The sequence below is a fragment of the Hirundo rustica genome, chromosome 13 (assembly GCF_015227805.2).
Source record: "Hirundo rustica isolate bHirRus1 chromosome 13, bHirRus1.pri.v3, whole genome shotgun sequence".
Taxonomy (NCBI): Eukaryota; Metazoa; Chordata; class Aves; order Passeriformes; family Hirundinidae; genus Hirundo; species Hirundo rustica.
The window spans coordinates 6,187,682-6,215,377 of record NC_053462.1 but is presented as its reverse complement, the minus strand read 5'-3'; the positions used below and the strand labels follow the sequence as shown (position 1 = coordinate 6,215,377).

Sequence of the window (27,696 nt, the reverse complement as noted above, 5' to 3'; positions counted from 1 at the left end):
CAGTGTGCCCTTTACACAGCCTCTATGCTCAGCTTGTCTTAGGGTTTTCTACTTCCCCCACCTCAGCAGGTATCATGCTCAACTTGAGCAGGCAGGACTTTAAATTCAGCAAACAGTGGTTATTTAAAGAGCTGTGCTCTGGCACACTCACCGACTCTGGAGCTTTGATAAAGACTTTGGACTTCCCGAGCTGGTACTGGTCAGGATCCATGTTGACTGACTGAAGCAGGTGGAGCACTCCTTGTTTCTCTTCTCCTTTCCACGAGGGCCAGGTTGCTTTGGTCAGAATGGCATACCTTAACCATCAAGCAGAAGAGATTAGAACCTGGGCTCAAACAGCAGAACAGCACGGACTCTTGCAAGCACTACCCTGGGGGAGCTTGACAATGGCACCAGGACTCAGAGCTTGGTGTGTGTGTATGAAGATGCACAGGATTAAGATGTTTCTTTTTTAGTGAGGCCAAACAACTGAGAAGGACAACAGTGTCCTGGAGTCTCAGCTCACTGCAGAAAGTTCTCTGCTTAAGTCCAGGGTGAAGTTATTCACCAGCAATGACCTATGGTCCAGATTTGAGTACCTACATCCTTGGTATTCTAAACTGATTCCCAAACACACGTTTAATTTCTCACTCAAGCCTTCTCACTCTTATTCTTGCAAATGTCTTTTCTGTTTCTGAGCAAGTGACCAGCTTGTGCTCCTAACCCACCTGCTCAACAGCTGAGCTGCATTTTGCAAGGAGCCATTCCTGGCTCTATCCCAGGAAGCCTCTGCCTTGGCCTCTGGTGCAAGAAGGAAGCAACAGTGATGATGGTGCTACCTTGAAGGCACGCTGGGAACTGACCCCACAAAGAGCCCGAAGGAGCAGGGAGTGCTCTAACTTGTGTTTTACAGAAAGAAGCACGCAGCCTTCCCTCTCCTGGTGTCCTCTGTAAGCCTTGAGAATGAAGTACATGCCAGGTTGCAGCCCCTTTTCAACTGCCTACTTTTCCAGCCTTCACTTGGGCTTTTGGAACTGCCAGGCTGGAGTTGCAAAGCCTCGTTCCACTGCCCACCAAAGGAGCACTGCTGGGCTTTAGCTGCCCCAGCATGTCTGCGGGTAGCTTCTCTGGCAGCACCTGTTGAGGTCCCTTTTGACAACAAGACTGGAGAACAGCTAAATATGTTGAGACAAATTTTTCCCCCAAATCTTTCATTCTTTACTCTTGACAATTTCTTTTTAATGCCTTAGGCATACTTAATTTATGTAAACTAAATCATGCTTATTGGTAAAATTATTCAACATGAAAAAGTGATCAAGTATGGAGGTCGGTTTGTTGTAATTCCCAAGTTCTTAAGATGATTTAGGCAGCTCCTAATAAAATGTTTTCAAAAATCAGACAAGGAATCATTGGAAAACACATTAAAGGAATGCTGATTACCCGTTATCATCATGTCTAAAATATTATCCAGCCAAGAAGCAGGAACAGTGTCATGCAATTTAAGTAATACACAACCAGAAATAGCAAACAGTTAAAAAGAACTGCATCACAAAACCCAAATACCTTTGAATAGAAGGTGCATGAAAAGGGAATAACTTCTGAGTAATTCGGTAGCATTCAAACCACTGATGTTCTCATGTTCAAATCTCTCAGTTAACAAATGCTCAGCTACTCTGCTGGATGGTGTAACAAAGTAGCTCTTACACCATCTTAAATATGGCAGTGTATTATACACAATCTCTATTTAGACAATGTGTACACTTATATATTTATGTGATTCATCAGTATTATGGGATAAATAGATGCAACCCAGTAAGGAGTTGTAAGTTAAAGTAACTCCCAGCTCATTTATTGACCAGCCTCTCTTGCAGGCTCATCGTGTACTCCCAACAGTGCAGCTGTGTAGGTGGGTCTAATCAAGGCTGAAGGTAAAGGAGCTGAGGTGAATAAAGCTGTTTGAAGCTGCTACCTTCCACACAAGACTGTGACATGACATTTCAGCATGCTACAAATTGTCTCCTACACCTCCTGGGCTGTAAGGGGAAAAATGTGATTCAAGACCTTTTAATATATGTAGAGCTCTTGGGTACAAAGTAAGGATAGATTTGAAATTCTCCTTTTTCATCAAATTAGCTTCATACATTTTACTGCTGTGACAAGTCTACAGGGCAGAACAAACAGATCATTCTATAACATGCACTTCACATTCTATAACAGGCATTTCACAGTTTGATAACGTGACAGCTCTCACTGTTCACTGCTGTTTAGCAATGGCACTTCAGTGTCCTCGTGCATGCTTCCCATGAAACCAGTCGTGTTACTATCCATGAATCCAGGTTTGTTAAGCTTGTATAAATTGATCTTGCAGATTATTTCAGTACAAGTACTAAATGTGTTCTTAACATGCTTCTGAAACAATTTTGAATCATGACTGCCCCCCAGATAGGTATCACAAACTCCCAGTAAGCAGTTAGGTCTGATGGCTAAACAGGGAGTGGGAGCTCAGCTTTCGCATTGGTTATGCTTGGGAACACACAGGCCTTTTCAGTGACTGTGGCTTTTTGCATGCAAATGTAAATTTTGTACATAAAAGTCTATTCAGCCCAGCAATCTCCACTTGCATGGAGCTGCCAAGGAACGCCCAATGAAAACAAGTGTACAAGCATGCATTTCCTGTCCATCCCATGCCTCAGCCCGATTTTACTCACACCAACTCAGGGGGTCAGAACAGAGCTTGTTCTAGATGCTAGGACTGTAAACAGAAAGGGTGTAGGAAGAGTTTTACTCATAACAAAATGTTAAATTTAACAAAGCTTATTAACCTCAAACAAAAAGATGAATTCCCTAAGAGGAGTTTCAGTTGCCTGTGGATCCAGAAGTAGCACCTAGCTTTCCTTTGTGCAGAGCTCTCAGGGCCTGCCCAGCCCTCACAATCTATGTTCAGGCTAGATTTGACACAAAGTATAATCTGCTATTTGTCTCAGCAACAGTCTAAGTAACACAGCCTGGAGAATATTCATGTTTATATGTCTGGGCTTGAAGGTCATGAAGAAAAAGGAATTTAAAATTGTTCCATAATGAAAATGAAGTCCATACTTTCTGAGATTTTAGGTCTGACTGTTACTACATTATTAGAATATTCTTGTTATCATCAAGTATTACTAATGGCTTTGCTCTGTGCTGTCTGATTAACTGTACTCCACTCCTTGCAAAAACTGATTGAGTTTTTTGTTTGATACTCTCAAATTCAATGCAAAGACTTACAACAAAAGCTGATTTACCACATAAAACCTGTTTGGGCACTTATTAGCTGTGTGCCTCCAGTTTCTGAAAAACAGAAGCTGAACGTTGTATAAATCTTGAAACTGCTCTTATTTACGAGGATTTCATTAGCTAGTGGAGGTAGTTAATCATGTTAACAGCTGGTCCTACGACACCGAGAACAGGACTGGTCTTCCAGAGCTCTGACTTGTTTCCATTCATTCAGTGAGCAGCTGCAGAGGTTTGCAGCCATTCCCAGCTGCTGGAACACCAGTGGAAGGATAAGGAGCACTGTGAGCCAAGATTAGTCTTTACACTGCAATGGTTGAATGGCAGCCGTGGATTTCTTTACCTTGTTCTCTCTGCCCTGGGGACACTTGGGAGAGCTGGAGCAGGAACATTTTACACAGGGGCTTGCAGCTGGACACTCAGATCTCAGGCACTGCAGCAGTTCCTTGAACTCTGTAACTTTGAGGAACTCTCTCATAGCACTACAAATACTGAGGCTTTAGGCAAGTTTACAGAACAGATGAAGTACTTTCAATAACACAAAGCCAGGCTTTAAAGCACTTTGAAATCTCTGTGTAATGGAGATCATTGAGCAAGGCACATGTGGACAAATGGCTAAGTGGGAAACGAGAAGGATTCAAAACTGGCAACCTCTTGGTTCTCTCCTCATCATGTAAACAGCCCTGCTGTTGTTTACAGCAATTCTTCTAAACAAGCGTTACCTACCTCTGCAGAAACTTCTTGAAAACCCGTCTGTAGGCATAGCCAGCTCTTCTGACTCGAATATTTTCTTTCAGACCCAAGTATTCCACTTGATGTTTTACCCTGGGGACAAAGAAAAATGCAAGGCTTAAAATCCATTTAATTTCAGCATACTTGTGGATTGAGGCATTTTTAAACAGCTGAATCATGTTTAACTGTTGACTGCTAAAATTCATACGCAGGTAAATGAATCTGGTTTTGCACGTTACCCTGCACAGTGCATGGTAGGAAAGATATTCCAGGCAGGTAGACTACAGCACTGAAATATATGTCGCAAGTTAACCTTAGCATTTTTTCCTAGTTTAACTTCCCATCTCCAAAATAATTTGTGTATAAATTTCTCAGGTAATAATAAAATCCATAAAAGGCCAAGTGACTATTACCTAAACAATTACACAGCTGGTATCCAAGGGATTGGGAAACTGTTTTGTGTTCTCTTACTGCAGGTTTTTCCTATGCTTTACATAGCTCAAACAGCAATAACATTTTTTTCTTTGTTGTTATGGAAAAAAGACCAAAACTGATGGCTGGAAAAAGCTCCTGATGCCAAACCTTCACTACACAAAGAATCAGAAAGAAGAAAGCCATGTCAGCATACTGATGAAAAGCTAGAATTCCTCCTAATTTTACCATGCTGCAAAGGAAAGATTCAAGGATAGGCACAAGACTGAAGCCAGTAAGGGATGACTCAACCACAGCACATTTTAAATTCCAAACAAAAGCTGAGCTGGTACCAGTCCCACAGAAAGTGTTAATGGCTGTGGGGGAACTCTGCTGCACATGGGAACTGAAGCATCATTATCCCAACACCATCAGAGCTGCCTCACACCCAGCACTTCCAATTAGGGAAATTCTAACCAGGGAACAAGTATATGACCATGAAATGCAAAGCAGAGAAACAGCAAAACAAAAAAGCTTTTGCACTTTTTCCTCCTTCTACACCCGTGGTACATTTATGTTTTTATGTTTCTTCTTACATATCCCTGCTAGTCTACTACTTAATGTTTGGTAATTTGATTTGAAGAATGTCAGTTACTGATTTCCTTTGCATTTCCTTAATTTTCTCATCTAAGTCATGTGCTGAAAGAAGCAATGTCAGTTTTTCACTCTGTTGCTCTTCTTATATAGGGCAAAGTATAAAAGCTTTAGCTTTCAGTCTGAACTGTAACAGTTTGTTAAGATTTTAGTCCTGCAAGTTTAACGAACAGTATATAAAAGAGCATCTGTTTACATAAAATTATAAAAAGTGAGCCTCTAAGAAGCCATTTAATTTTGTTTTGCTTACTGTTTCTCTGATTTCACTGAAGATTTTTCAAATCCTGAAACACTCTCAGTTAATTCAATGTTATTTCACTAGCTATTTTGAAAAGTTAAAATTTGAATATAGAATGTACTGCCCATTTATTTTTTTTGTTGAGACATTTTTTTCAAATGACTCATAGTATGAAGGGAAAATTCTCTTGAAATCCCTTGCTACAAATGACAAAATCCCTTCAGTTATTTCTTCTTTTTGAAGACCAATTTTGAGAGGTATTTTACTAAATGATGAGTGATACTGCTCTTTTAGCTTAAAATAAAGACTACCACACATTTTAATCTTGCCGTGTTCACGGAATAAAGTATATTTTGTACCCACTCCAAGAATTCTGGTACAGTACAAAGTTGGTGGACAAAAATACATTTTCCTGTTTATAGCTTTCCCTCCTGTTCACATCTGGAATAATGCACTGAGTAACAGTACTACTCCCATTTTCTTACTGTCCTGCCAGTATCAGTGTCCAGCACCAGAGAATTTGAGACATTTTTCTGTTTTTTCCTTTCCTTTCTGAGAAAAGACACACTGAAAATCTCCCTCCAGGCAGCAACCTCAAGCAGGTCAGGGTCTGGGAATTCAGCTAATGCAGCAGTTTTGAATACAAGTCCAAGTGGCTGTGCCAGGACCTGAACAAAAACACATTTCAAGAATACCCCAATCTCTGGACTAACTAAGGTATTATACAAGGTTTAGCTATTACACAAGGTCTGTGTTTCAGTGCTAAATATTCTGGAGTTACTCAACAGCAGCAGAAAGGTGGAGTTCCATGGCTTCTGTGAGCATGAAGTAAGACCAGCTTTGTGAAAGGGTTTTTTCCTTTTTCAGTTACATTTTCATGGTCTAGTAACCTGCTACTAATAAGCAAATTGCTACTCCCATTACACTGACTAAGGCAGCCTGTGTATGATGCAGCATTATGTGACCACAGAAGAAAATGAAACAAAAAAAAAAAATTTTAAATCGACCAATCAGCAAAGTATCACACAAACTCAATTATGTTTTTTTATTTCCCTAAATCTTTTTCACAGAAAAATTGAGAAACAACAATATTAAGCTTAACTTTGAATTGTCAGATGAATATAAATTTCTTTTCCCCAGACTTGTCACTAAGTGCCCCAGTGAAGACCTAGTACAATAGATGGGCAATCACAGATTGAAACGGGAGAATGGTGGGGTTTTTAAACAGGGATGAAGGATTACCATTGTAAGCAGCACTTGCATTCCTGTCTGAGCTTGATAGTATACAATCCTTTGTATTTCACTTGGCAAATACAGCAGCTACTGATTGCACACCATCCTCATTATAGGAAAACAAGAAGAAATCTTGCCCATTTTTGCTCCTAAAGGGGTTTCCTGAAAGCTGTCCTTTTCTCGGGACTAGGACTGTATTTGTTTCACCGGTTTCCTAGCAACACCTTCTAAAATAACAGGCCTGTTTCCCAATATGCAAATGACTGATTTTAAAAGCACCTCAATTTTTAACTATAAGTTTTATAAATACTTTTCCCAGGATCACTTTGTTTCCTCCTTTGGTCCCCAGTGTCAGTAGAAAATTAAGTGCTGCACAGTAGGATTTTCAGGGTGGAAAAGCTAAAGAGGGTCTACATTTACTGCCAAGCCCACACTGAGACTCTGAAGTGCAGTCCCAATAGCTTCTGTAAGTGCTCTCCATCTGCATGTGACTGTGCTGGTCTGCTGGAAAGGCAGGAAGGGAATTCTGCTGGGGTTGTCCAAGAATGCTTTTTATCAGACTTTGCAAGCTGCTTCACTGTGATAAAAATAACCACTTGCTTTATCAGCAGTTTTACCACTCTCAGGAGTACTTGGTATATGGTAATGAAAGCTACCTACCCCACAGAGTTTACACACCCTACCGAGCAGCTACCCCAGTGCAAAAAGAACAGCACCTTTTCCAGAGAGGAGGAAGATGCTGTAAGCACCATGTAGTTAAAGATGCCTTAAAACAGATGTGATAAACCAAATGGATCATTTAGACATCTATTTAATGTCTGTATAATCACCTGATGTGACATTCCAGTCAGTTCTTTTTAAAGAGTTGGCTAATTAAACATAAGAAGTAAAACAGGAACCTTCTCCACTGTTGGTTATAGACACCTTTTGGCAGGTTTGATACATAAAGGCAGATAACATATATCCTATTGGCTTTTTAGCTTCTTAATAGAAGCTGTTTTCAAAGCATAAAGCCGAAGTTAGAAGTGATAATAATTCATTTGGTGTATTATTACAATACATGTGCACATTATTAGAATATGCACGTTCTACTAGGAAAACTGAGTCTTTAATACACTGGTTGTGTTACTCATACAAATGTTGGTTATTTATAATTGGCAGGAGAAAAGCCAACAGCTGCATACATTAAATGCTGACTTAGACCAAGTGACCACCACTTATCTTCAAAGTTTAGGAGAGGTCATGCCAGATTTCATTTCCGATGGTTTAGAGAACATAGGCTGTACAATTACAAATGATGAATTCTTGTGGCTTCTTTTGACCATTAGCACTGCTTCTCCTCCCACACTCTGCTTACCCATACCTGCTCTCCTCCCAGTCTCGAGACTTCTTTGTTTCGTTGGGTTTGATGCAGCGGATGTAGTGGGGTGTACACTTCATCAGGGTGCCAACGAGGTCATTGGCTTGTTTCTGTAAAACAAAGGAAAACAACAGGATCTGAGCTGAACAGGCTAAATCCTAAATTATCAACCATCTGCTGATGATTCCATTGGCTAGATACAGTTGCTTCTGTTCTTTCTCCAACAACCAAAGCTGGGATGCACCTCATGATAAACTTAGCGGTAAACAGAAGGCACCATTATCTCCAGCCATGTAATACATTTAAGCTTTTATATAAAAATATGGAGCAAATGCATCAAGTGAAAAAAGAGGTTGGTAAAATACTGATTTGCAAAGTCACGTGTAATCTAAGTGTGTATTCTACAATCAGTCTCCAAACAGGCCCTGGCCTTGTTGCACTTGCTGCCTCAGGCAAGGCACCCTGTGGTCAGTAGAGAGACTGCTGCTGACTGGGTGGGTGTTGGGTCAGGAGTTCTGCACTGTAAAGAGACCAGTTAGCTGCAGTTAAGTGCAGGACAGAGAGGCTGAGTGGGGTGGCTCGTTCATTATGCAGATGCAAGTACCTTCATTATGCAATTGCTCGTTTTGAAAATTCACTGCTATAGGATGCAGCTGAATAAAACATTTAATGAACACTGATGCTGGGCAGAACAATTCTAACAATGCTGAAACAGTGCATCACTTTGCCATGAATATCCCAATATCTATCTTTAAAGATATCAGGACAGTAAAAAAGAAAATACTTTTAAAAATTCATTTAGCTATTCATACACGAACACACAACTACATATACACACACCAACACTGCAAAAGGAGACATACTTTGATTTTGCTGCCTGCAGTGGTAGGACGGCCCTTCTTGTCCACTTGAAGATTTTCAGGAAACAGAGCCTTTATAAAAGGCCTAGAAAAGAATTTATAAAATAGGGTTGGCATAGAAAGACAATTCAGCACAGGCATGTCAAGGAATATGCTGTACAAGTTGATAGTTGAGCAGAATATAAATAGCTATTTCTATTAATCTTGAGTTATATCAAATCTATTTTAAGAGTAGTACTTTCCATGAGCCTCATTCCTCACAGAGACCCCTTGCTATTTTAGTGAGCATTGAAAGCCATGACACCAGACATCTAGAAGACTTGAAGAAATGCAGACTTCTCAAAAAATAACCATCCATTAATTAAAATACATCACAAAAAAAATTACTTTGTTTGTCAAAACAGTGCCTATTCTGAGAGGCTGCCAGAGCACTGATGGCCTTGCTTGAGGCCAAAACAAAGGCTGCCATTACAGCGTTTGATTCCGACACTGCAGTGCCTCCCCTGCTCCAGTTTGTAGAAATGAAGGTCAGGGTAGTGAAGTTTGCTGCTCCAGTGCAGTGCTGGGTCATTGGTTACACAAAGGAGGTCAGCAGGTGCCAAGGAGAGGCTGCCCCTCTGTGCCCCTCCCAAGCTCAAAGCAAGTTTTGCTTACGTACAAATCACTGCTCTGCATGAGTTCAATCAAGTCTGTGAAGAGAACATCCCGATTTCTCTCGCAGAATCCATCCATATCGTAAGATACCTGGGCCAAGGTGGAAATTGATTGTGGTGAGTTCAGAACCCAATAATTAAAGAAAATTTAAACACTATCCTCATCAGCTGGTTATTCTGGTAAAACTTAGATATGCAATGAGCACTAAATCCTGGCATGCATTATTAAACATTTTCACAACAAACAAAGTAGTTTCATCCTTAAATATAAATTCAAAGTCAAATCTAAAAAAACCTTACAAAACTAATAGAATAGAACATGACGAGTGAATTTAATACTGAATTTTACAAAGAAAAAATTTTGCATAGTAAGGATTTACTGTTACTAATGGCAGAAAACAATGAACACTGAGAAATAAAACCAAACAAGTTAGAACTGCACATTATATTCCAGTTTTATTGACTATCATCACCTAAACGTCATTTTTGTACCTGGATTCTTTAAATTTACCGCTACTGTAATAAACAAATGAGATTACAATTAACAAAAGTCATGGGGCACTCATTTATTAGATTTAAATTCTGCTTCTGAGAGCAGCAAGGCCCAGACTCCTCTCTCCAGCGAAGGCCATTTGTGAAGGCATTTCTGTCCTAAGCTCCCTGCACTGTGAAGGGACACTGTCAGAATCTGTGTAAAACCAAGCCAGCCCTCTGCAGGGCTTCCCCCTTCCTCTCATTATTTCCTCATAAATACATTACAGAGAATTCAGTGATGATTTTCCATGTTACCTTTCCAGCATAATGATGGATGATGAAGCCCTGGTTCCAGCTGTTGAAATGTTCATGAGTCCCAATCTGCATCTGGAGTTTCTGGAGCAGTGTCTGGTCAGCCCCTTCTCCCACCGCGTGCATCGTGGCACACACGTCATCTAAAATGCTCATAATCCCTGGGGGATTCTAATGTGGGGGAACAAGAACAGCAGCTCAAGTGAGGGGGAAAAAATTATGATGCCAGTTGTTTCCCCCAGGCAGAAAATTGTCTTTGCTAGCAAAAACACTAGAGCCCAGTCAGGAGGGATTTCCCTCCAAACAACTGACATTAACTTTTACAGCAATATGCAAATAGTTTAAGGAGAGATGATACTTCATGGGGTAACAGTGGAAGTGGGAAATGGAGGAAACAGTGAAAAGAAACCACATTACCAAAACCATCAAAACACTCAACATTTTTTTAAAGTTTCTTTCCTCACTCCACCAAAGGGTAAACCCACGTCTGATAAAAGAATTGAAATGGACACGCTGTAGCTGGACAAACTTAGAGCGAAATATCGGAGATTGGGAGGGAAATCTTATTCTCTTTCTAATTATCTTCATACCGACAGAAAATGGGCAAAATCTGATGTGCATTTAAGCACAAGTCACTCCAGTCTTTCAACAACTGTTCTGGCCTACGTGAGGCTAAAGAACTACCTGAAAAACACCCTACTTCTGACCTGAAGGACAACATTTGTTGTCACCCCAAAACAGAACATAAAGACTTGAGACTACAGAATAGCCTGTGGGGCAAAACCACAAAATTTCTTTTATCTACAATACTGTCTCTTCACTTGTTTCTGCTTGATTTGCAACAGCATCTCGAAGGAAAGGTGGTGCTGTAGCTTCCCCAAACCGAATTTCATCTCCCAGGGACACAACGAGCGTTATCTGATGTATGCTATGTCAGCAAGGTGGGGATAAATTTCGGTGGATACAATTTTTTTCCCATTGTTTTTTTGGTCACATGTTAATCATGCTATGGTATAGTTCTCTTTTTAGATGGTAACTTACATGATATATCTTAGGGCTCCTATAAAACATCTTATGTAAGGTTTTTATATAGACTTAGTATGACTCAGTAACTGAACAGCAGTATTTGCATTTTCCTATGAATCTTCTTTACAGAAAAACCAGTTGCCCAAATATTTCAGAGAAAAACTTCTTGTTTTCTCCACCTGTTTGTTCAAAATACTTACCACTTTGTTCTCTATAAGGTCACACACTATTTTGTTGTTAAAGTATTCTATTGGTGTCCATCTAATTCCTTCTTGCACATATTCTTCCTGTTAAGTAAAAAGAAACAGATGCAAACATTCCTTTGCACTGTAGATGTAGCACTAGATTTACAAAACACTCCACAGACACAAACTCTGCACCACTCATGTTGAGGAAGATTTGCCAAATGTATGACTGGGTGGAGGTGGGAGAAATGACCCCAGTGGTAGTTAAACCCAGCTCTCTGCAGCCTAAAAGATGAATCGGAATCCTACTCTGTTCTCCCCACACATTCCTTTGTCATTCACAGCCCTTCCGTGGTTACTGACAACAGCAGGAAGATTTCAACTGCATTTATTGTCAAAGGACTTCGCAAATAGTAACAAAATGACTTTTACAGTGTCTTGACAGTGCACCTAAGTATCCACATCCTGATCTATTTTAAAAATAAGGATTGTGACAAGCACATCGAGGATCAGATCCCCCAGACAACACATTTAGAAATGTACATGAAATGAAGACCCAGCTTTTTATTTCTGTATGCATTTACTGTATCCATAAAGACACCTAAAAAAAGACCAGGGGAAAATCCCTGTTACAATTCAGTTACACTGACGCCGTCAGTTGCACATGTAAGGGCTCAGCAGACACTCTGCAGGTCACTTGTGCACCCAGTGCCACCAGGACTGGTTACTTCCCCACAAAGGCAATTGTGTCTGGGCATTCCTGAAAACCCTGTCCCAAAGCTGGTGCCAGCCCTGAGCTCACGCTGCACACAGGGCTCCTGTCTCAGCTGCATCCTGTCTGCCCTCCCTTGCAGAAACACAAAAAGTGAGATTTGGCAGCAAGACTGTGAGCAGAGAACCGCAAATACTTTCACCATTATTTTTGCATTTCTCTAATCTATTGCATTCTTACATATGCACACATGCATATATAAAATATATTTTTTTAAAAACAGAAAAGGTGTGGAGGAAATTAAGCAAAAGTGTCCCTAGAAAAATGTGTGCCACGCTGAAGGGAAGCCCAGGGATGGAGCCAGGCTGCAGCTTTCCCTGCCTGCCCATGAGTCAGGCTCTGCAGCAGCCTGGGCACAGTCAGATGACTGCAGCAGCACACCGTGGGGTGCACTGGCTTCTGCACCGCCCCACCAGAGAACAAACGCCTGCAGCTGATGTGCTTTATACTTTTAGGGTCAGCCAACAGCAAAGGTTGTTTTCTTTCCCTTTGTCTTGCTTAACAAGGTAGATTTTACTGTTAACAGACGATGAAACCTCGATTTTTCCACTGGTTGAAAAAGGAATAGCTCATTTGTGAATTCCAAAGTAATAAATGTCCGGTTACCTGCTCTGCCTTCAGTGTCAGTTCAATAAAAATCTGCTGCAGTTTTTCATTTACAAAGTTGATGCAGAACTGTTCAAAACCATTTTTCTGTAGAAAAGGAAACAATGTAAAGATCAGTCTCCTGCATTATATATAATAATTTTTAGTTCTTACGCTGGCAATAAGCTTCAAAGAAACACTGTCGGTGACAGATGGTTTGCTGACTTTATAGACATTTTGTGGAATCTCAGATCTTTCTTTTAAGATCAATGACTTCATTTCTTTGAAGCTTCTTCAATATCTCATGTTTATTAAGTGAGACATTACTAGTGAGATCACAAGGTCCAGGAAGATGGGTTGGGATTTTTTTTGCTTTTATTCTGGCCATTGGATCTGTGATATTTTTTTTTCTGATTTAAATTTTCTCCTCTCTAAATTACAAAAAAACCCCACTCCTAGGTCAGATCTGCTCAAATCCCAAATATGCCATTGCCATACCTGAAATATTTCAAAGCCATAAATATCAAGGACACCAATGTTATATTCTTCATGGTCCTTCTCCATAGCCTTATTAATAGACTAACAAAACAGAAACAAAACATAAAACAAAGTGTAGTTTATACAATTAAAATATATCAACGTTTCTAAATATTTATATTAAAATTCTTTTAAAATAATATATTTGAATGGAATACAAATGTACAGAATAGGTATCTTTGCTTTCACTTTTTAATAAAGTGTTACCAACAGTTAGGAAATGAACAGTACGTTATCCCGTTTTCCAGGTCAGTGAGCCTTTGGATTTACTATCTATAAAAATTTTCCTTTTCACTGTAATTGGCTCAGTTCAATAAAAGGAGCCAACAGTAAAAGAACAGCTTTAAGTCTGCTATTTGATGAATCCTGCTGAGGGTACACTGAATCTCTTCTGTGCATGTCAGTGCTGTACAGCGGCATGACAGGGCTGTTGTGAGGGAGGAAGCTCTGGCTCCCTGCAGTGTCCCCATGAGCAGATCCCTGGTGCACCGGGAGCATCCAGCGCTCCCAGCCCAGCCCAGGTCTCACCCGGGACAGGAGAGCATTTCAGCATGGAGAACGGAAATCCGGCTGCTGCTGGGGCTCTGTGCAGGGCAGTGGGATCAGAGAGCACGGGAGCACGAGCAACCAACTCTGCTCGGCTAGGGAGGAGAAGTCAGGCTCAGGGAAGCGCAGGAAGGAGATGAGGACCCCACACAGGACAGTTCTGGCTGGAGCCTGCAGGCACAGCCGCTGGCAGAGGCAGTGCCCTGTGTTTGGCATCCATGGTCACACTCCCGCTGCACTGGGCAGGTTTGGGCAAAGCAATGACAGGCAAGGAACATTCCTAGCGCCCTTGAACTTGTTCTGATGCTTCAGCAGAATCAAGCAAATCCAACTTACATCCACCAAGTAATCAAAAACACGGGAATGAAGGGCCTTGGCCAGCGCATCCCTGGTGTAGCAGGCTTGTTCCACATTCAGTGTGACATTGATGGACTCAGATTTGCCTCCCCACTTGCTCTCCATCTGCCTGCTGGTCAGTTTCTCCTTCAGGCGCTCCTCGTTAATTCCCAGGAGAAAAGCAGGGAAAGCTAAAACTGCAGGAAAGATCAGGCTTGTTGGAATATGACTTACAGACTAAATACAGAACAAGGAAAAAAATTAACTGTATCTCGAATAACAAGAAAACTCATGGAGTGTGCAGCTTAAAAAGGAAAAGAGGAGTGATTTATGTCTTCAAAATTTCCCTATGCTCCTCAAGGACATTTTCAACTCTTTACTTACATGGATTTCAATTAAGATAAACCACCTTGAAGTAAAATAGTCTTCTATTTCTGTACCTTCAGTCCTTCAAACATGTAAGCTGCCACAGGACATAGTTTTGAACTGTGTGGTTCAAACAAATCGCTCTTGGAGGAGATGTAAATTAAATGCAGAGCTCACGCATGAAATAAAATTGACAGCCTTGAAAATCCTTTGTAAAAACATGAAAAAATTAAAATGTAATAAAAAGTAGGCTATCTGCTTCCTAATAGCCTTTCTCTTTCTTCTTATAAGTTAGGACATTGCAAGAAGTTTTCAATTACCTTGCCTTTTATTTTTTAATTCCTTATTCTCTAAGTACTTTCCAATTCTGTTTCCCCTTGTTTAAAAGTAATGCACAAAAATACATCTGGGTCTGGTATTCTCTGCACTCTCAGCACGTGGTGCAAATGTTACTGCACTTTCACACACCCTAGGGAGTGGAAAAACAGAAGTGTCTTGAAAGCAAACAGAAACAGCTCCCGAGGAAAACTCTTGGAGTTGGTGTTGCACCTCCTCTAAACCACATGAACCTCTAACAGTGTTTCCTCTATGTTCCACTGGGATCTGTTCTACTTTACTGGTGTGAGGAACAAGTAAAATAATCACTAAGGCAGCAGCCACTTGCACTTTATACATCTGTAATGTCACAGCATGACTTCACTAAACCCTTTAGTACATTACTCCGTAAGTACTTTTAAAACTGGAAATAACCACCAGCTTTCTAAAATATGATTTCTATCACCATCAGCAAACTGATTAAATTTACTCTGGGGTACCAGGAACCACACAAAGTCAAGTCACTGGCAATATCTCTGGTAATTCAGAGAACTCAGGCAGAAGAGCACATGAAAAGGTCAATCATCAAATGCTTTAACTTGGGAAAGAATGTAGGCAACTATAGACCAGATATGCTCACACATACTGTTCAGATGCCAGGAAAAATGCTTAACCAATACTAGTGGTAAGAATTTCTGAAGACAGTCTAATGGCAAGCAGCACCATGCAGAACTCAGAAACTCTCCCTTCCCAGTGCTAATGATTTACTGTAAGGGAAGAGGAGCTGGCCAGCACTTGATACAACTTCACATTCTTAAGATGCCTGATTGTTTTCCCTAGTCAGGAACCATAAAGTTATAGTCTGGAAATTATTATAAAGCAGGATATGCATGTAATTGAAAAAATGATCCTCAAAGAGTCATCAGTAGCACTCAGTGGAATAGTTTTAAATGCACTCTGTGAAGGAAAGCTGAAAAGAACTGGGCTTACTTCCTGGGCTTCCAGGAAGTGAAAAACAACCCTTTCAATACAATGCGAGTGTAAAGAGGGAGGGTTTAAATTCTTTTCTCCTTCCAAGAGAGAAGTACTATTATTTGCCATGATTTGTAGCATGGAAGATTTCCAGCAAGTAAGAACTTTCTTCTCTATTAATATAATCAAAAACTAGAGCAGATAGCAATCACTGGCAGTTTTAAAGATGTATTTGTCTAAAGGTCTGTCAAGAATGGTCTGTATAGATTTGACTCTGACTCAGAGCAAGAGAGTAGAGTTTTTGGTGTCCCAAAGAATGGCTCTGCATGTTTTCCTGCAATTGGCTGTATAATAACAAGAACACTTGACCAAATTCTTAAACATTTTATTATTTCAGGCTTATACAAAGCAGGACTGACCAGTGGTTGCTCCTTGTGCTTTACCTTTTGTGGCTACACAGGCTATAAATGCTTTACCATTTAGTTGGTTAGGTTGAACAGTAAACTGGGGGAAGGACTAATTGAGAAGAGAAATGAGCCCAACTTTCATCTTCATAATGCAGAAACTGTGCTAGACATGGCAATTTCTTCTTTGGCTTCTTTAAAATCAGTATCTTTATGTGTAAGTTTGATATTCATTCTATTTTCTAATTTCTTCCCATGTATTATTCATACATGATTTATGTATTTGTATCCCAGGGAGCAAGAGAAACACATTCACTTCTAAGGATTTATTTTCAATTCACGTCTTTGCCATTTGTTATTTTGATGCAACCCACTCTGTATCCATTTTGTATGGCTTTTAAATGCCTTGATTTGATGGCAAGATTTAACACTGTGATTTAAACTGAAGCACAGTAGCTCATCTGGAATCAAAAGGTATATAGATACAACGCAACAAATTTTTTTTCTTTGGGTTCACTTAATTTCTTAATTTGAGAGACTAGGAAGGTTAAAAATTAGTAATTTTTATTTCCCAATTTCATAAAACAAATAGCAGGAGAGTGCTAATACAGTTGAGTGTGAAGCTGACTGCAGAAGTTAGTTATGAATAAAGTACCTAAAACTGAACAAATGCAGTTTTCCTAAACATAAGACCCATTCTGAATCAAGAATTAAGAGAACACACAGGTATGTATGTATAAGGTACTGTTACGTATGTTGTGCTTATCCACTCTGTCCTTAAACTATGCAAGCAGCATAAATCCACTTCAAATGCAAGGTGTAAATCACAACAAAAACATTTAAACTCCAAGTCCATTAACATTCCAACACCTTCTGTTGTGGGCCCAGCTGCTACAGAGCGGAGCAGGTGCTGAGGGATGCAAGGACAGGGCACGTGGGCAAGGGAATTGTAAAGAAATAGCTACTCAGTAACTGTGGCTAACAATGAGATATCCTTGAGGAACCTGGGACAGGAAAGCGAACTGTAGAATGCAGAGTCTGCACTTCAGTTCTGCTCTGAAGCTCTGTTTACAAGGTGCACACACACCCCTGGCACCAGGCACGCCCTGAGCCCAGGGACACCCACAGCTGCTGGGAGCAGCTCTCACAGGGCAGGGAGCCCACACAAACCACCTCATAACCAGGGGTTTATCCATGTGTGCTGATGCTCTGAAAGAAGCAGAGCTCAAGCCCTTCTTACAGTGCCTATTATTTCATATTCCAAGTTTGGAACAGGATTGCTCAAATTCAAAATCGCACTCCTGTTGAGTCAGTGGCCTTTTACAAGACAAAAGAGGGGCCTCAGCACCTGGTTTTGGCAGAGACTCTCAACTGGCAGCCTCAGAGTGTAAGAAATGATGCTCTGTTTGGATAAGCAGCTCTAAATTGCAGTTCACCTTCTGCCATCTGGGCTGCAGCCCACTGCTGCTCCTCTAACAGCTTCCAGAGGTACTTACACTCCTCGCTCTCCACTCCTGCATAGTTGCCAACTTCTTTGAAGCTGATGTTTCCCAAATGCAATATTCCTGCCACTATCTGCAGTACCAATGCCTGCTCCTCTGCAAAGATCCCAATCACACTCATTGCGTGCTGGGAAGAAAAACAAACAAACAAACTTGCATCAGTCAAAGATTCCCGTCTTAGAAGTCCTTTTAAAATTCTGGTGTTAAAAAGTAGAGTTATTCAAAGCAGTTCAGATTCCTACAGCAACCAAATTTCATTAAAGCTTTAACGAAGATTCAAAGGGTACCAGATGTCCTACTTCAGCATTTCTGTATTTTTTTTTAAATTAAATACAGAAGCATCTACACTTTTTAGAAGATGTATTTACAAAATGAGTTCTGGAAAAATAAACACCTGCTCTTAAGTGTCACACTAAGAATAAATAGTTTCATTGCAAACTGAGAAACAAAGAACCTAAGAGACAATGATTTTATTCCTTCTACACAGTCCCTTTATCCACCAACACTAAGACTCTACAAAGCAGCCCAGTGTCTGGCTTAGGCTGTGAATGTCAGGCACTTACTAGAAAATCCCCAGCAGCCCTGGGTTTTGGAGTTCGGAATACATGACAATTTACAGAATGTCTTCTCAACAAACTGTTTTTCTAAAATACCAAATAAGCTCCAATACAACAGTAACATTTATATATATTTTTAGGCCTTTAAATGTGCTACATACAGAAATGTGTTGATACACCTACTTAAAATAGTAAGTTCCTAAGAACAGGACACCAGCAGTTGGGCAGGTCACACAATGAACTGGATACAGATCCCTGATCTGTGCTTTCACACTCCCTTTCTCCAGCTTTTCAGCTGTACTGTTTTAAATAAGCATGGAAGGTCAGCCAGCACTGGGAATTCAGCTAAAGCAGGGCACTCTTTTATAATTTTCTTCTAATGCAAGTTCTTCGCTGTGTTTGCATTTTCACATTTTTCATACTATAGATTATCTGTAAAAGTTATATTTCAGTAAATTTGCACTCTTCTGAAAAAGAACAAACTGAAAATCACAACGCCTTTCTACAAAGCCTGTCTTCAGGGTTACCATACCTCCTTCTCAGAGTAAGAGACAACCAGAATAAGTTATATCCACATTAATTTCTCATTGCCACATTAATAGACCAGTGTCTTTGCTAAAAATGAACGGTGAAATGAACATACATCCACCACTACACAAATCGTATGGTACAGAACTCACCAGTGTTTCTTGGAAATCTGATTTGTCGTTGATGTCATCGACTTTGTAGGATCCAGAGAGACTCAGATAGTAATAGTAATCCATACTGGTGATGCCAAGGCTGCTTTTTTGTTCTGAGGAGGCCCCTTCAATTAGCTGCAGAATAAAAAAACCCAAATTAGGTATCACACAACAATCAGAAACAGGTGAGCGAGCCCAAAATTACTGGGAGAGATATGGCAGGTGATGTGCCAGGAATCCTTCCTACCTTCTGTTAATTGCTTAATCCAAAAGACCAGGCTCTCAAACCCATTCCCACAAATAGTTTCGTTTTAGCTTCACAACTAATAAATAGCTAAAAAATGTGACTGCCTTGAATATCTTCCATTACCTTTAACTCATTAAGAAAAGGCAAAGCGGGTTTTCCGATCCACAACGTGTTCCCTACACCCCCAGGAGCAATGTGCAGAGCTGACAGCACACTCCCAGAGCATCATCTGTGCCTCTGCCTGCGAGGACAAAGCACCCTGAACGCTCCTCAGACCCACTGCACAGATGTGGCTGCACCAGGGAGAACAAACCTCAGAACAGAGCCGTCAAACCCCCACGGCCTCTCAACCCTTGAGTCAAAAACCCTCTCCAGGCCACAGGAGAAGCAGCGGGACAGGGCAAATTGTACAGATACCTGGGAAAAGGAGAACACACAGCTCCTGGAGCAATTCCAGTGCCAACTGAACTTTCCATCTTGGCGATGGCACTTCAACAATGTGAAGCTGGCTACAGCCACTTACAACGATCTGTCCTGGCCCTAGTTTTGTAGAGCTTGATCAGCAGCACTCCAGCAGGTGAGGACCATGCACACCAAAGGCCAGTGAAGGCCAGCAAAGTCTTTTTAAACACCAAAAACAGGGATACTTGGACAATTCAACAAAGGCTGTTATCACAACTATCTCAGAAAAATAAACTGAGAATCAGACTTCTCTTTCACAAGGAGTACAGGCCAGTACAGATATATATAAACTGGCCTCTCTCTCTCTCCCTACATATATAGGCCAGTTTAAAAAGAAATTGAAAAGTTCTCGTTTTCTATTATATTCTCCTAGACTTTTCCATATGGGAGTCCACAATGAATTTCCAAGCAAGGCTTTGAAATACTGCAGTATTCTGTTCTGGAGCTGACACGCAGCCAGGCAGGTCCATGGCAGATGGCCTCACCATGCCATTGAGCTTCCCAGCAGAGACCAGGTTAGCACTGCACTCCAATCTCACTGCTTCGAGAACACCTTTTCAATCAAAAGGAGAAAACAGGTCCCAGATACTTTACATAACTCAAGAAGGACTTAGACACTTCTGACCTGGTAAAAAATGTGAAAACTCCTCTCTCCAGGATTCCTCATTACAACTCGAGATTTTTCCAGTAGGAAGTTGGAGATTTTCCCTCCATCTGGTTCTCCACCTGGGCTAAACTGTATTTCAAAGTATTTCCCCTGCAAGAAACAATTCAAGCTGTTAAATGGTTAGTAAATGCAAATTCAAAACTGTGCATTTGTACTGTATTCCAAGCAAGGTTACAAGGCTATTTCACCTTTATGGATACCTCAAGGTATCCTGAGCTTAGACTCTTGAATCACCACGTCTTTTCTGCATTTATACAGCTCAACATTAACACATCCCCTGTTAATGCAAACGCAGAGAGGAGATCAGTGGCTTCTCCTCACTGCTGAGACTCTTGCTTACTATAAAGGAAACCACAAGGCTCACTACACAGCAAGTCAGTTCAACAGATCCACAACAGCAAACTGTTCTGCCTGGAAGCAAAGCCATGATCTCTTACTTTCAAGGGAGACATTAACTGCATTAACGCTCCTGTTAGCCAAGGAACACATCTCAAACTTTTAAAACCTACTTTTTAAAATGGAACCTGTGGTGTGCAATTCAGTGAGCAGCCACTTAATGAGATTATCTTGAGCCTTCTGGAATGACAGACTGAAGGTAATTCCTGCCTACTGCCTGTATCATATTAGTAAAGGCTGCAGCCTTGGTACTTCAAAAGCTGTACCCAGTCCATACAGAGAAAGAAATGCACAACCTATACAGAACAAAACAAAAGCCTCTGACACCTACTGTCATTTCAAACACTTTGTATCTTATTCAGATTTACCTCTCCTGCAGCAAATTTATATTATACCCCTGAATATTGTCTCTGTAACAGCACAGAAGGGTGGAAGAGTAAAGTCATCTCGAAGGTACAGGGACTTACAAATCTGCTGGAGTTGTTGTTCCGTACAGTTTTTGCATTTCCAAAGGCCTCCAGTAAAGGGTTGGATTGCAGAATAATATCTTTAACATGCTAAAATTTTAGGAAACAAAAAAAATGCAAATTCAGAAATAGACATTTTTAAAGTCCCTACAGATTTTCTTTAAAAAAAAAAAACCCATTACATATAAATTATTCATTAAAAAGGCAAGAAATCCTGCATGCATAAAAATATCTCTTGATCGTATAAGGAACAGAAGAAAAGAAACAATTTGTCCTCCAGACCTTTTTTTTCCTATTTTTGAGGAAAATCCTACAAAATTAAAGAAAATGCCCAAGGCTAAAACCTGGTGATTCTGTGCATTGTTCTGCCAAGCAACACAGATGATAAATTGATCTGTTTTTTCCATCATCTTCATTTTAAACCACACTTACACATGAGCATTTAATTCTTGGGGGGGAACCTGGAACTACAACCAGTGAAGTCAGAGTAGCATGAAATTCAGGAATCTGCAACTGCTTCAGCAATTTGTTTTGCAATCACTGATAATGCTATCCAGTTGTCTTAGCAATGAAATGTGTTACTACTGTCTCTTTATCTAGTCCTGGGAGCTCAAAACATGGAGAAGACATCAGCTTTGGAAAAAACCCAATGCAGGGTTGTGAAAAGAAGATGGAATTTTATTTCAGAAGAAATGCTCAAGGCAACCTACCAACCTCATCAACCCTAACTCTGTAATTACTAAGAGTATTTTTCAACTTTGTACAAAAAGCTGGCATCTTTTAAACAAAACAAAATAGTTACTTATAAAGAACCATTATATTTATTGCAAAAATAACACAATGCACTCTCTCTGGATCATTCTCTTCGTTACTGAGTTATTCTCTGCAATGGTCCCAGTGTCACTGTTGTACAAAAGTACACAGAAACAACACACTCAACATCAGAGACTGCAATAAAGTAAAAATTACAGTAAGCACTTAACAGGAATGGACTGGTTAAAGCAGCCACTACCTACCAGTGCCTATCAGTGAAGGACTGACACTGAAATGTCATTAAGGGAATTTTTATGGCTCTGTCATTCAATTAGCTTTAGTTCTAAGATAGAACAGACATCAACAGTACAGCTGCTAACAAAAGCAACTATTTGTTCTTCGGGCAGCTTTCACACACCCTAATTTTGCCTAGGCAACCTCATAAAACAAGATGATGTTTTTGCTGTACCTCTTTGATGTATACACACAAATTAGAAATTTAAAGGAAGCAAGAGAAACCCAAAAAGCCAGGTCAGTTTTCAATAAAATGGCAACACAGGAGGAAAAAACCACACATCTACTAAAAGGATCAACTGTTGTTCTTAACCTGGTTTAGAACAATTAAAGTACCTCTTAACACTTAACTGGGAAAAAAAAAAAAAAAAACCAACAAAAAACCAACAAAAAACCCCCAAAAAACCACAAAGCCAAAACCCACCCATCTTGCAGATTCAATTCAGCAAAAGGGCTGCAGCAGCTGGAGCAGAGCTGATTCTGCCCCTGTGGCTGTCCCTGCCTTGGCTCCCATGCAGCATCCTGCAGTGAGCAAAGCTGCAGCAAAGCTGCTCGGCCCAGGGCTCTCTGCTTTGGGCCCACGTGTCTCTGGGTGCTCCTCCCCACGACATCCAGGTGAAAAGAGCCTCTTATCTGCCAGTGTCTGCCCCAACACCCTTTGTCATTCCACCTCGCAAGTGAATCTTTAGGATAAGCTTATGCTTCAGTATTACTGCGTATCAACTCACCTGTACTTTAGGACCACCTCCTGAAATTTTGGAGATATAACTCATGATATATTTAGCAGCTACAGTCTTCCCAGCACCGCTTTCCCCACTACAGAAAGAAACACAAAAATGTACATGTTAGTTTTTAAGTAACTCTGCAGTGGGGTAATTTGAAGTTCATCTTGTCCAAGGTGAGGTACCTTAAGGAAATACACCACATACACTGAGTAACCCGGTGATACAGACTGTGATCTAGTGTGGTAGCATCATACTGGGACAAGTTTGTGAGTACAGAACTCTGAATTCACCATCTTGCATGGACACCAGAACCTCTGCAAGACGCCAAGGCCGCACAAGTACGTACATTGAGAAATATCTACTTAAAGCAAGACGCTCAAAAGAGAATTTGTGCGTTAAAGACTCAATTCCCATCTCCCTTTAGGGGGAGTTCAGGTCTTTACACAAAAATTAATTTGAATATCTGAGCTGTGCATGCCATACCAGATAACTACTTAATTTTAGTAGTTTTTTGTTTTAGGTGTTCCTGAATAAAATAATGAGGCATTATTAATCACATCCTGAATGACGGAAGAACTACCTTCCTGTTCCTATGCCTCTTGACACAGGGTACAAGAAATCTTAATATCCCGTCCTAGCTCTCACAATTCCTTCCTTCCTTCCTTTATAATACTTCACTTCAATGCTGAATGGTGTTTACCACATCAGCAGCTTTGCCTTCTTGCAGTCAGTAAGTTTCTCAAGAAGGAAAGAAGACTGGTGTGCCAGACAATCCAGCCTCCCTTCACTTCATCCCTTAAAGCTTCTGCCCTTCATTTCAGGGGAATTCCTTCAGACTTCATAAACCTTGATGCAGAACTCAGATCCAAGCTTAATGTGTTTCCTGTGACCTGGACAACTACACCAAAGCAAAAAGAACACACAGATGGTGGTTCAATGTTACAAAAAGAGCTAAAATAGCTCTTTTCTCTTTTGTGAAAATCTGTGCTATCTTTAAACTTCTGAATAATTTCAGTGAATGTTGTTGACTCTTCTATCCTGCGCCCACTTGTTCCTGGACATGGATCAAATGCACATCTTTTCCTGAACAAATTTTAGCTACATCTGCCAAAGAAACATCAGCATGTCCTATACAGGAAAGGGACTCACCGAGATGAACAACTCAGAGCTCCTTATCAGCATGACTAATAGACACATTCTTCAAGGTTTCATTCTGGAAAAACTCCCCAAACTGCCAAGCTTCAAATGTAATTTTACATCTTTAAAGCTTCCAAACAACACAGAAATACCGCAAGGCTCTTTTAAATTATTTTCCCAGAAATGTTTTCATGTTTTTGTCTTCTCCTGACTACAGTTTTACAGATCAAACTGAAAACTTGAAAGGGTGAAAAAGTACTTATTGAGCATCCATCTCTGGAGCACAGACCATGATTATTACTTTTCTTCTGAGTCACCTTTTCCCAACAAGCAAAAAAGCCTGTATTCTGCATATCTACTACATTCACAGGGACAGAGTTGGATGAATGGCAAACCGCTTTTAAAAGTTCAAATCATGAGTAGTTCAATAATTAAAATAACATTTCTTCAAAATCTGCTGGCAGTAAATTTGTTCTTCCTGTTGTAAAATCAGACAAACCAACTGAACCTGAATCATACTCTGAGCTCACAAATTGCAGTTTTCAACTGAGTACAGGGGAGGATCCAGGGGCCAAACACTGAGTGAATCTGATCAGGTATTATTTATTACACAGTAAAAATATAACACATTTCTGTAAGATTTTCTTCAATGCATCCATTATCCTTCTCCTCCTTGCTCAAATTAAGTGTGGCTTGTATTTCCAACTGCACAGTGTCTGCCACAGAACTGAGCTGGAGCAATAAAGCTCCGTTTTACTGTTAGCCTGTTTCAGTATAAATGGTCCTTTCCAGTAAATTAATTTGGCCAAAAGATTGCCTTCCAGAGTTTGCTTTAGATTTATGCATGCATACACTGTTTTTCAGTTTTAGGTTTTTATTGATCAAAGAGCAGCAAATTGCTCCAATTAAACTCGAATAAAACAAGAAGATGCATTATTTATGAACCAAAGCAGTTTTATCTGATGGGATGGTATCCTGCCCCAGTAAAGCTCAGGTATTCAAAGGAAACAAAGAAATTGTGGCATTCCTGCCAAACGGTCTCATGCAGCTGCTTCATATAAATCTTACTGCTCTGCTGCTATTAAAACTGTTTTAAGAAGATGTAAGAATCATCTAACTTGGTAGTTTGAAGTAGGTTTTTAGAGCTTGAAAAAAATCTTAAAATGGATTGTGGTATTGACAATTTTCTCAGAGACTCTTCTCGCTAAAAATAAAACTAGCACATAGTCTCAATTACTAACAAAAATTATAACGCCTTGAAAGATATATTGTTTATGCTATCTTTATTTGCCACTTCAGAAAAAATACATTTTCTTCCACAAAGTCAATTAATACTTAGCTGAAATCAGAATAAGACTACAAACACAGAAGGAATTTTTTTTGCTCCTTTCTTCCTTCCCACAGGAAACAATCAGTAATTAGAGAAGCAAGATCCAATACACAGCATCATCCTTCTCGCTAAAATTAATTTTCTGAGTGCTATTTAATATTGTATCCATGGCTGTAGAACAATACAAGTGATGCTTATCTACACTGCCAGGACAATGCAGAAATTCTAATACCAAATATTTATAAAGAACTCTTGGATCTGCCAGTAAAGGGCACTGTGTATGTAAAATACTCTGCTGTGTTTGGTTAAGGTTTTTAGGTTTTAGGTTTTTACACAGAAAATTTTATTTCTCCAATTATGTTCAGAGAAACCTCAATAGCATGATTTCAGTGAAATATTTTTCCTTTCTGAATGAGAGCTTTAACCTAACTTTTCTTTCAGCGTTAGACTTACATTTCTATCACTTCCTTATTAAAATTCAGCCATATTTCCAGTCAGGTTCTCTCCAGACGTTTTAGAATGATCAGTCATTTGAGTCTTCTGGAAAGCTGAGATATAGAAGCTGACTAGGGATCTCTTACTGAATTTTGAACTTAACAGATTTAAGATAGACATGAGCTGCTCACTAAAGGCAGTTTGGGTGGTAAATGATCTTTTCATTAACACCCATTTGTAGTATATGAGATGTATTGTGTTTTAAGATAATGCAGTCTTCATACACTGCTTTCCTGGACTCAAACGTTGCCACACAAATGGCAAATGTAAACTAAAACTACAAACAAAAAATCTGCTTTAAAGAAACAGCAACATCTCCTGGCAGGGATCACAGAATCCAAGTGAAAATAAAGTCCTCAGCTTTACAGAAAGGTAAAACATTAACAACACTCTGAAGAAATGCATTTATTGCTACGTAACAGAAACATATGAATCATAACCTCCACTCTCAATTAAATGACAGTGATAGTCCAAAAGGAACTTAAAGTCATGAGAGACAATTCTTCGTAATTAAAATCTTGACTGGACAACTCCTTGCTGACAGTTTGGAGGGGCAGCCACGTCACACGGGGGAGAAATGCCAACAGTCTGTTTTAATTGCCACCAACGAGCTTAGTTCAAGAAAGGTCTGAATTAAATTAAAAGGTCATGCCTCAGTAAAACATAAACGGAATGAGAAATGAAGTCCAGTGTAGCCGTGTTACCCCCGTGAGCGAACTTCCTCTCACTTCTGCCCATGCACCAGAGCCAGGGAAGATCAGTGGGCGCTGCTCCCACCTAAGCACACCCCGCTCCTGGACTCAGCCCAGCCCCGAGGCAGCCCGTGAATAACCTCATTGTTTATTTACCCTGCAGCAGCCATGCAAAGCAGCTCAGCTACCATGAGACTTGTGCACGTGTCATTTTCTTAATACATATGCAAACACGCTGGAATTACTCAGCTGATGAAAAAGCCCTCCCCGGCCTTGGAAAGGTTGTTTGGCAAAAGTTCTTCTTTTTGGATTAGTATTATCATATGAAAAGAGATTATTTTTGGTTGTCACCTATCCAGCCTTGCAGAGAATTGCATTTTCTTTTGGATCTACTTTTCCCACTTCATTCACCGACTTTTGAAGAGGGTGAGATTTTTCTTTCGGTGTCCAGATGCATTTGGAATTCATGTCCGGGTAGAAGGTGCTCTGCCTGCACTAGGAGCCTCCTTCACCTGCCTGAAACACACATCCAGTCTGTGGAATGCATGTCCCCCCCCAGCTCTGGAGAGACACCACAGGTGCCCAAAGCACACGGAGGGAGGACACAGCAGGAGTGCACCTGCCCCCTCCCCATCCTTCTGTCCCCACATGCAACAGAAGCCAGACTTAGCCTTTGTGACCCGGCTGTGAATAGGGCCCATCTACACCTTATTTCTTACCCTCTCTCTTCACAAACCTTTCTTTACGGGGAAATCTGCTGCTTTGACAAGGAAAAAGAACACAAAGGTTCGTTTGGAGCTGCTTATGCCCAGCAGCTCTGTGGCACTGACAACAGACAGAGCTGTGTCTCGGTTTTTTGAGAATCACCAGTTTAGGGGCAGAAATGGAAGAGGCCCTGGCAGCTATTACTGAAACTGCTGGAGTGGTAGCAGACTCTGAGGCAGAACATTCATTTCACTGAAGAGCTGCAGCACCCTGGAAGCTGTCAGTCGGCAGCGATTTCAGTGCCTTCTGGTCCACGCAATAAAACGTAAAGCAAGCAAACTCCCAACTTCAAGAAACTTCCTTCTAA

The 27,696-nt window shown here is 40.4% G+C and overlaps 1 protein-coding gene across 3 annotated transcripts in view; it reads right to left on the bottom strand.

Moving 5' to 3' along the window:
• Window positions 1-27,696, bottom strand: part of MYO1E (myosin IE) — a 75,384-nt gene that overhangs the window by 12,739 nt on the left and 34,949 nt on the right. For 2 of the 3 annotated variants that reach the window (XM_040076867.2, XM_058422320.1), the window contains exons 5-19: window positions 22,974-23,061; window positions 21,199-21,288; window positions 20,294-20,425; window positions 18,960-19,094; window positions 17,717-17,849; window positions 14,164-14,360; window positions 13,243-13,323; window positions 12,766-12,852; window positions 11,403-11,489; window positions 10,180-10,347; window positions 9,396-9,481; window positions 8,741-8,822; window positions 7,881-7,987; window positions 3,976-4,074; window positions 152-296 (exon numbers count right to left, since the gene is read on the bottom strand). In XM_040076867.2, the coding sequence (XP_039932801.1) occupies window positions 152-296; window positions 3,976-4,074; window positions 7,881-7,987; window positions 8,741-8,822; window positions 9,396-9,481; window positions 10,180-10,347; window positions 11,403-11,489; window positions 12,766-12,852; window positions 13,243-13,323; window positions 14,164-14,360; window positions 17,717-17,849; window positions 18,960-19,094; window positions 20,294-20,425; window positions 21,199-21,288; window positions 22,974-23,061 (1,717 nt within the window). Of the gene's footprint in view, window positions 1-151; window positions 297-3,975; window positions 4,075-7,880; window positions 7,988-8,740; window positions 8,823-9,395; window positions 9,482-10,179; window positions 10,348-11,402; window positions 11,490-12,765; window positions 12,853-13,242; window positions 13,324-14,163; window positions 14,361-17,716; window positions 17,850-18,959; window positions 19,095-20,293; window positions 20,426-21,198; window positions 21,289-22,669; window positions 22,783-22,973; window positions 23,062-27,696 lie in introns of those variants that run through there. The other variant, XM_040076868.2, reaches the window with a different exon arrangement.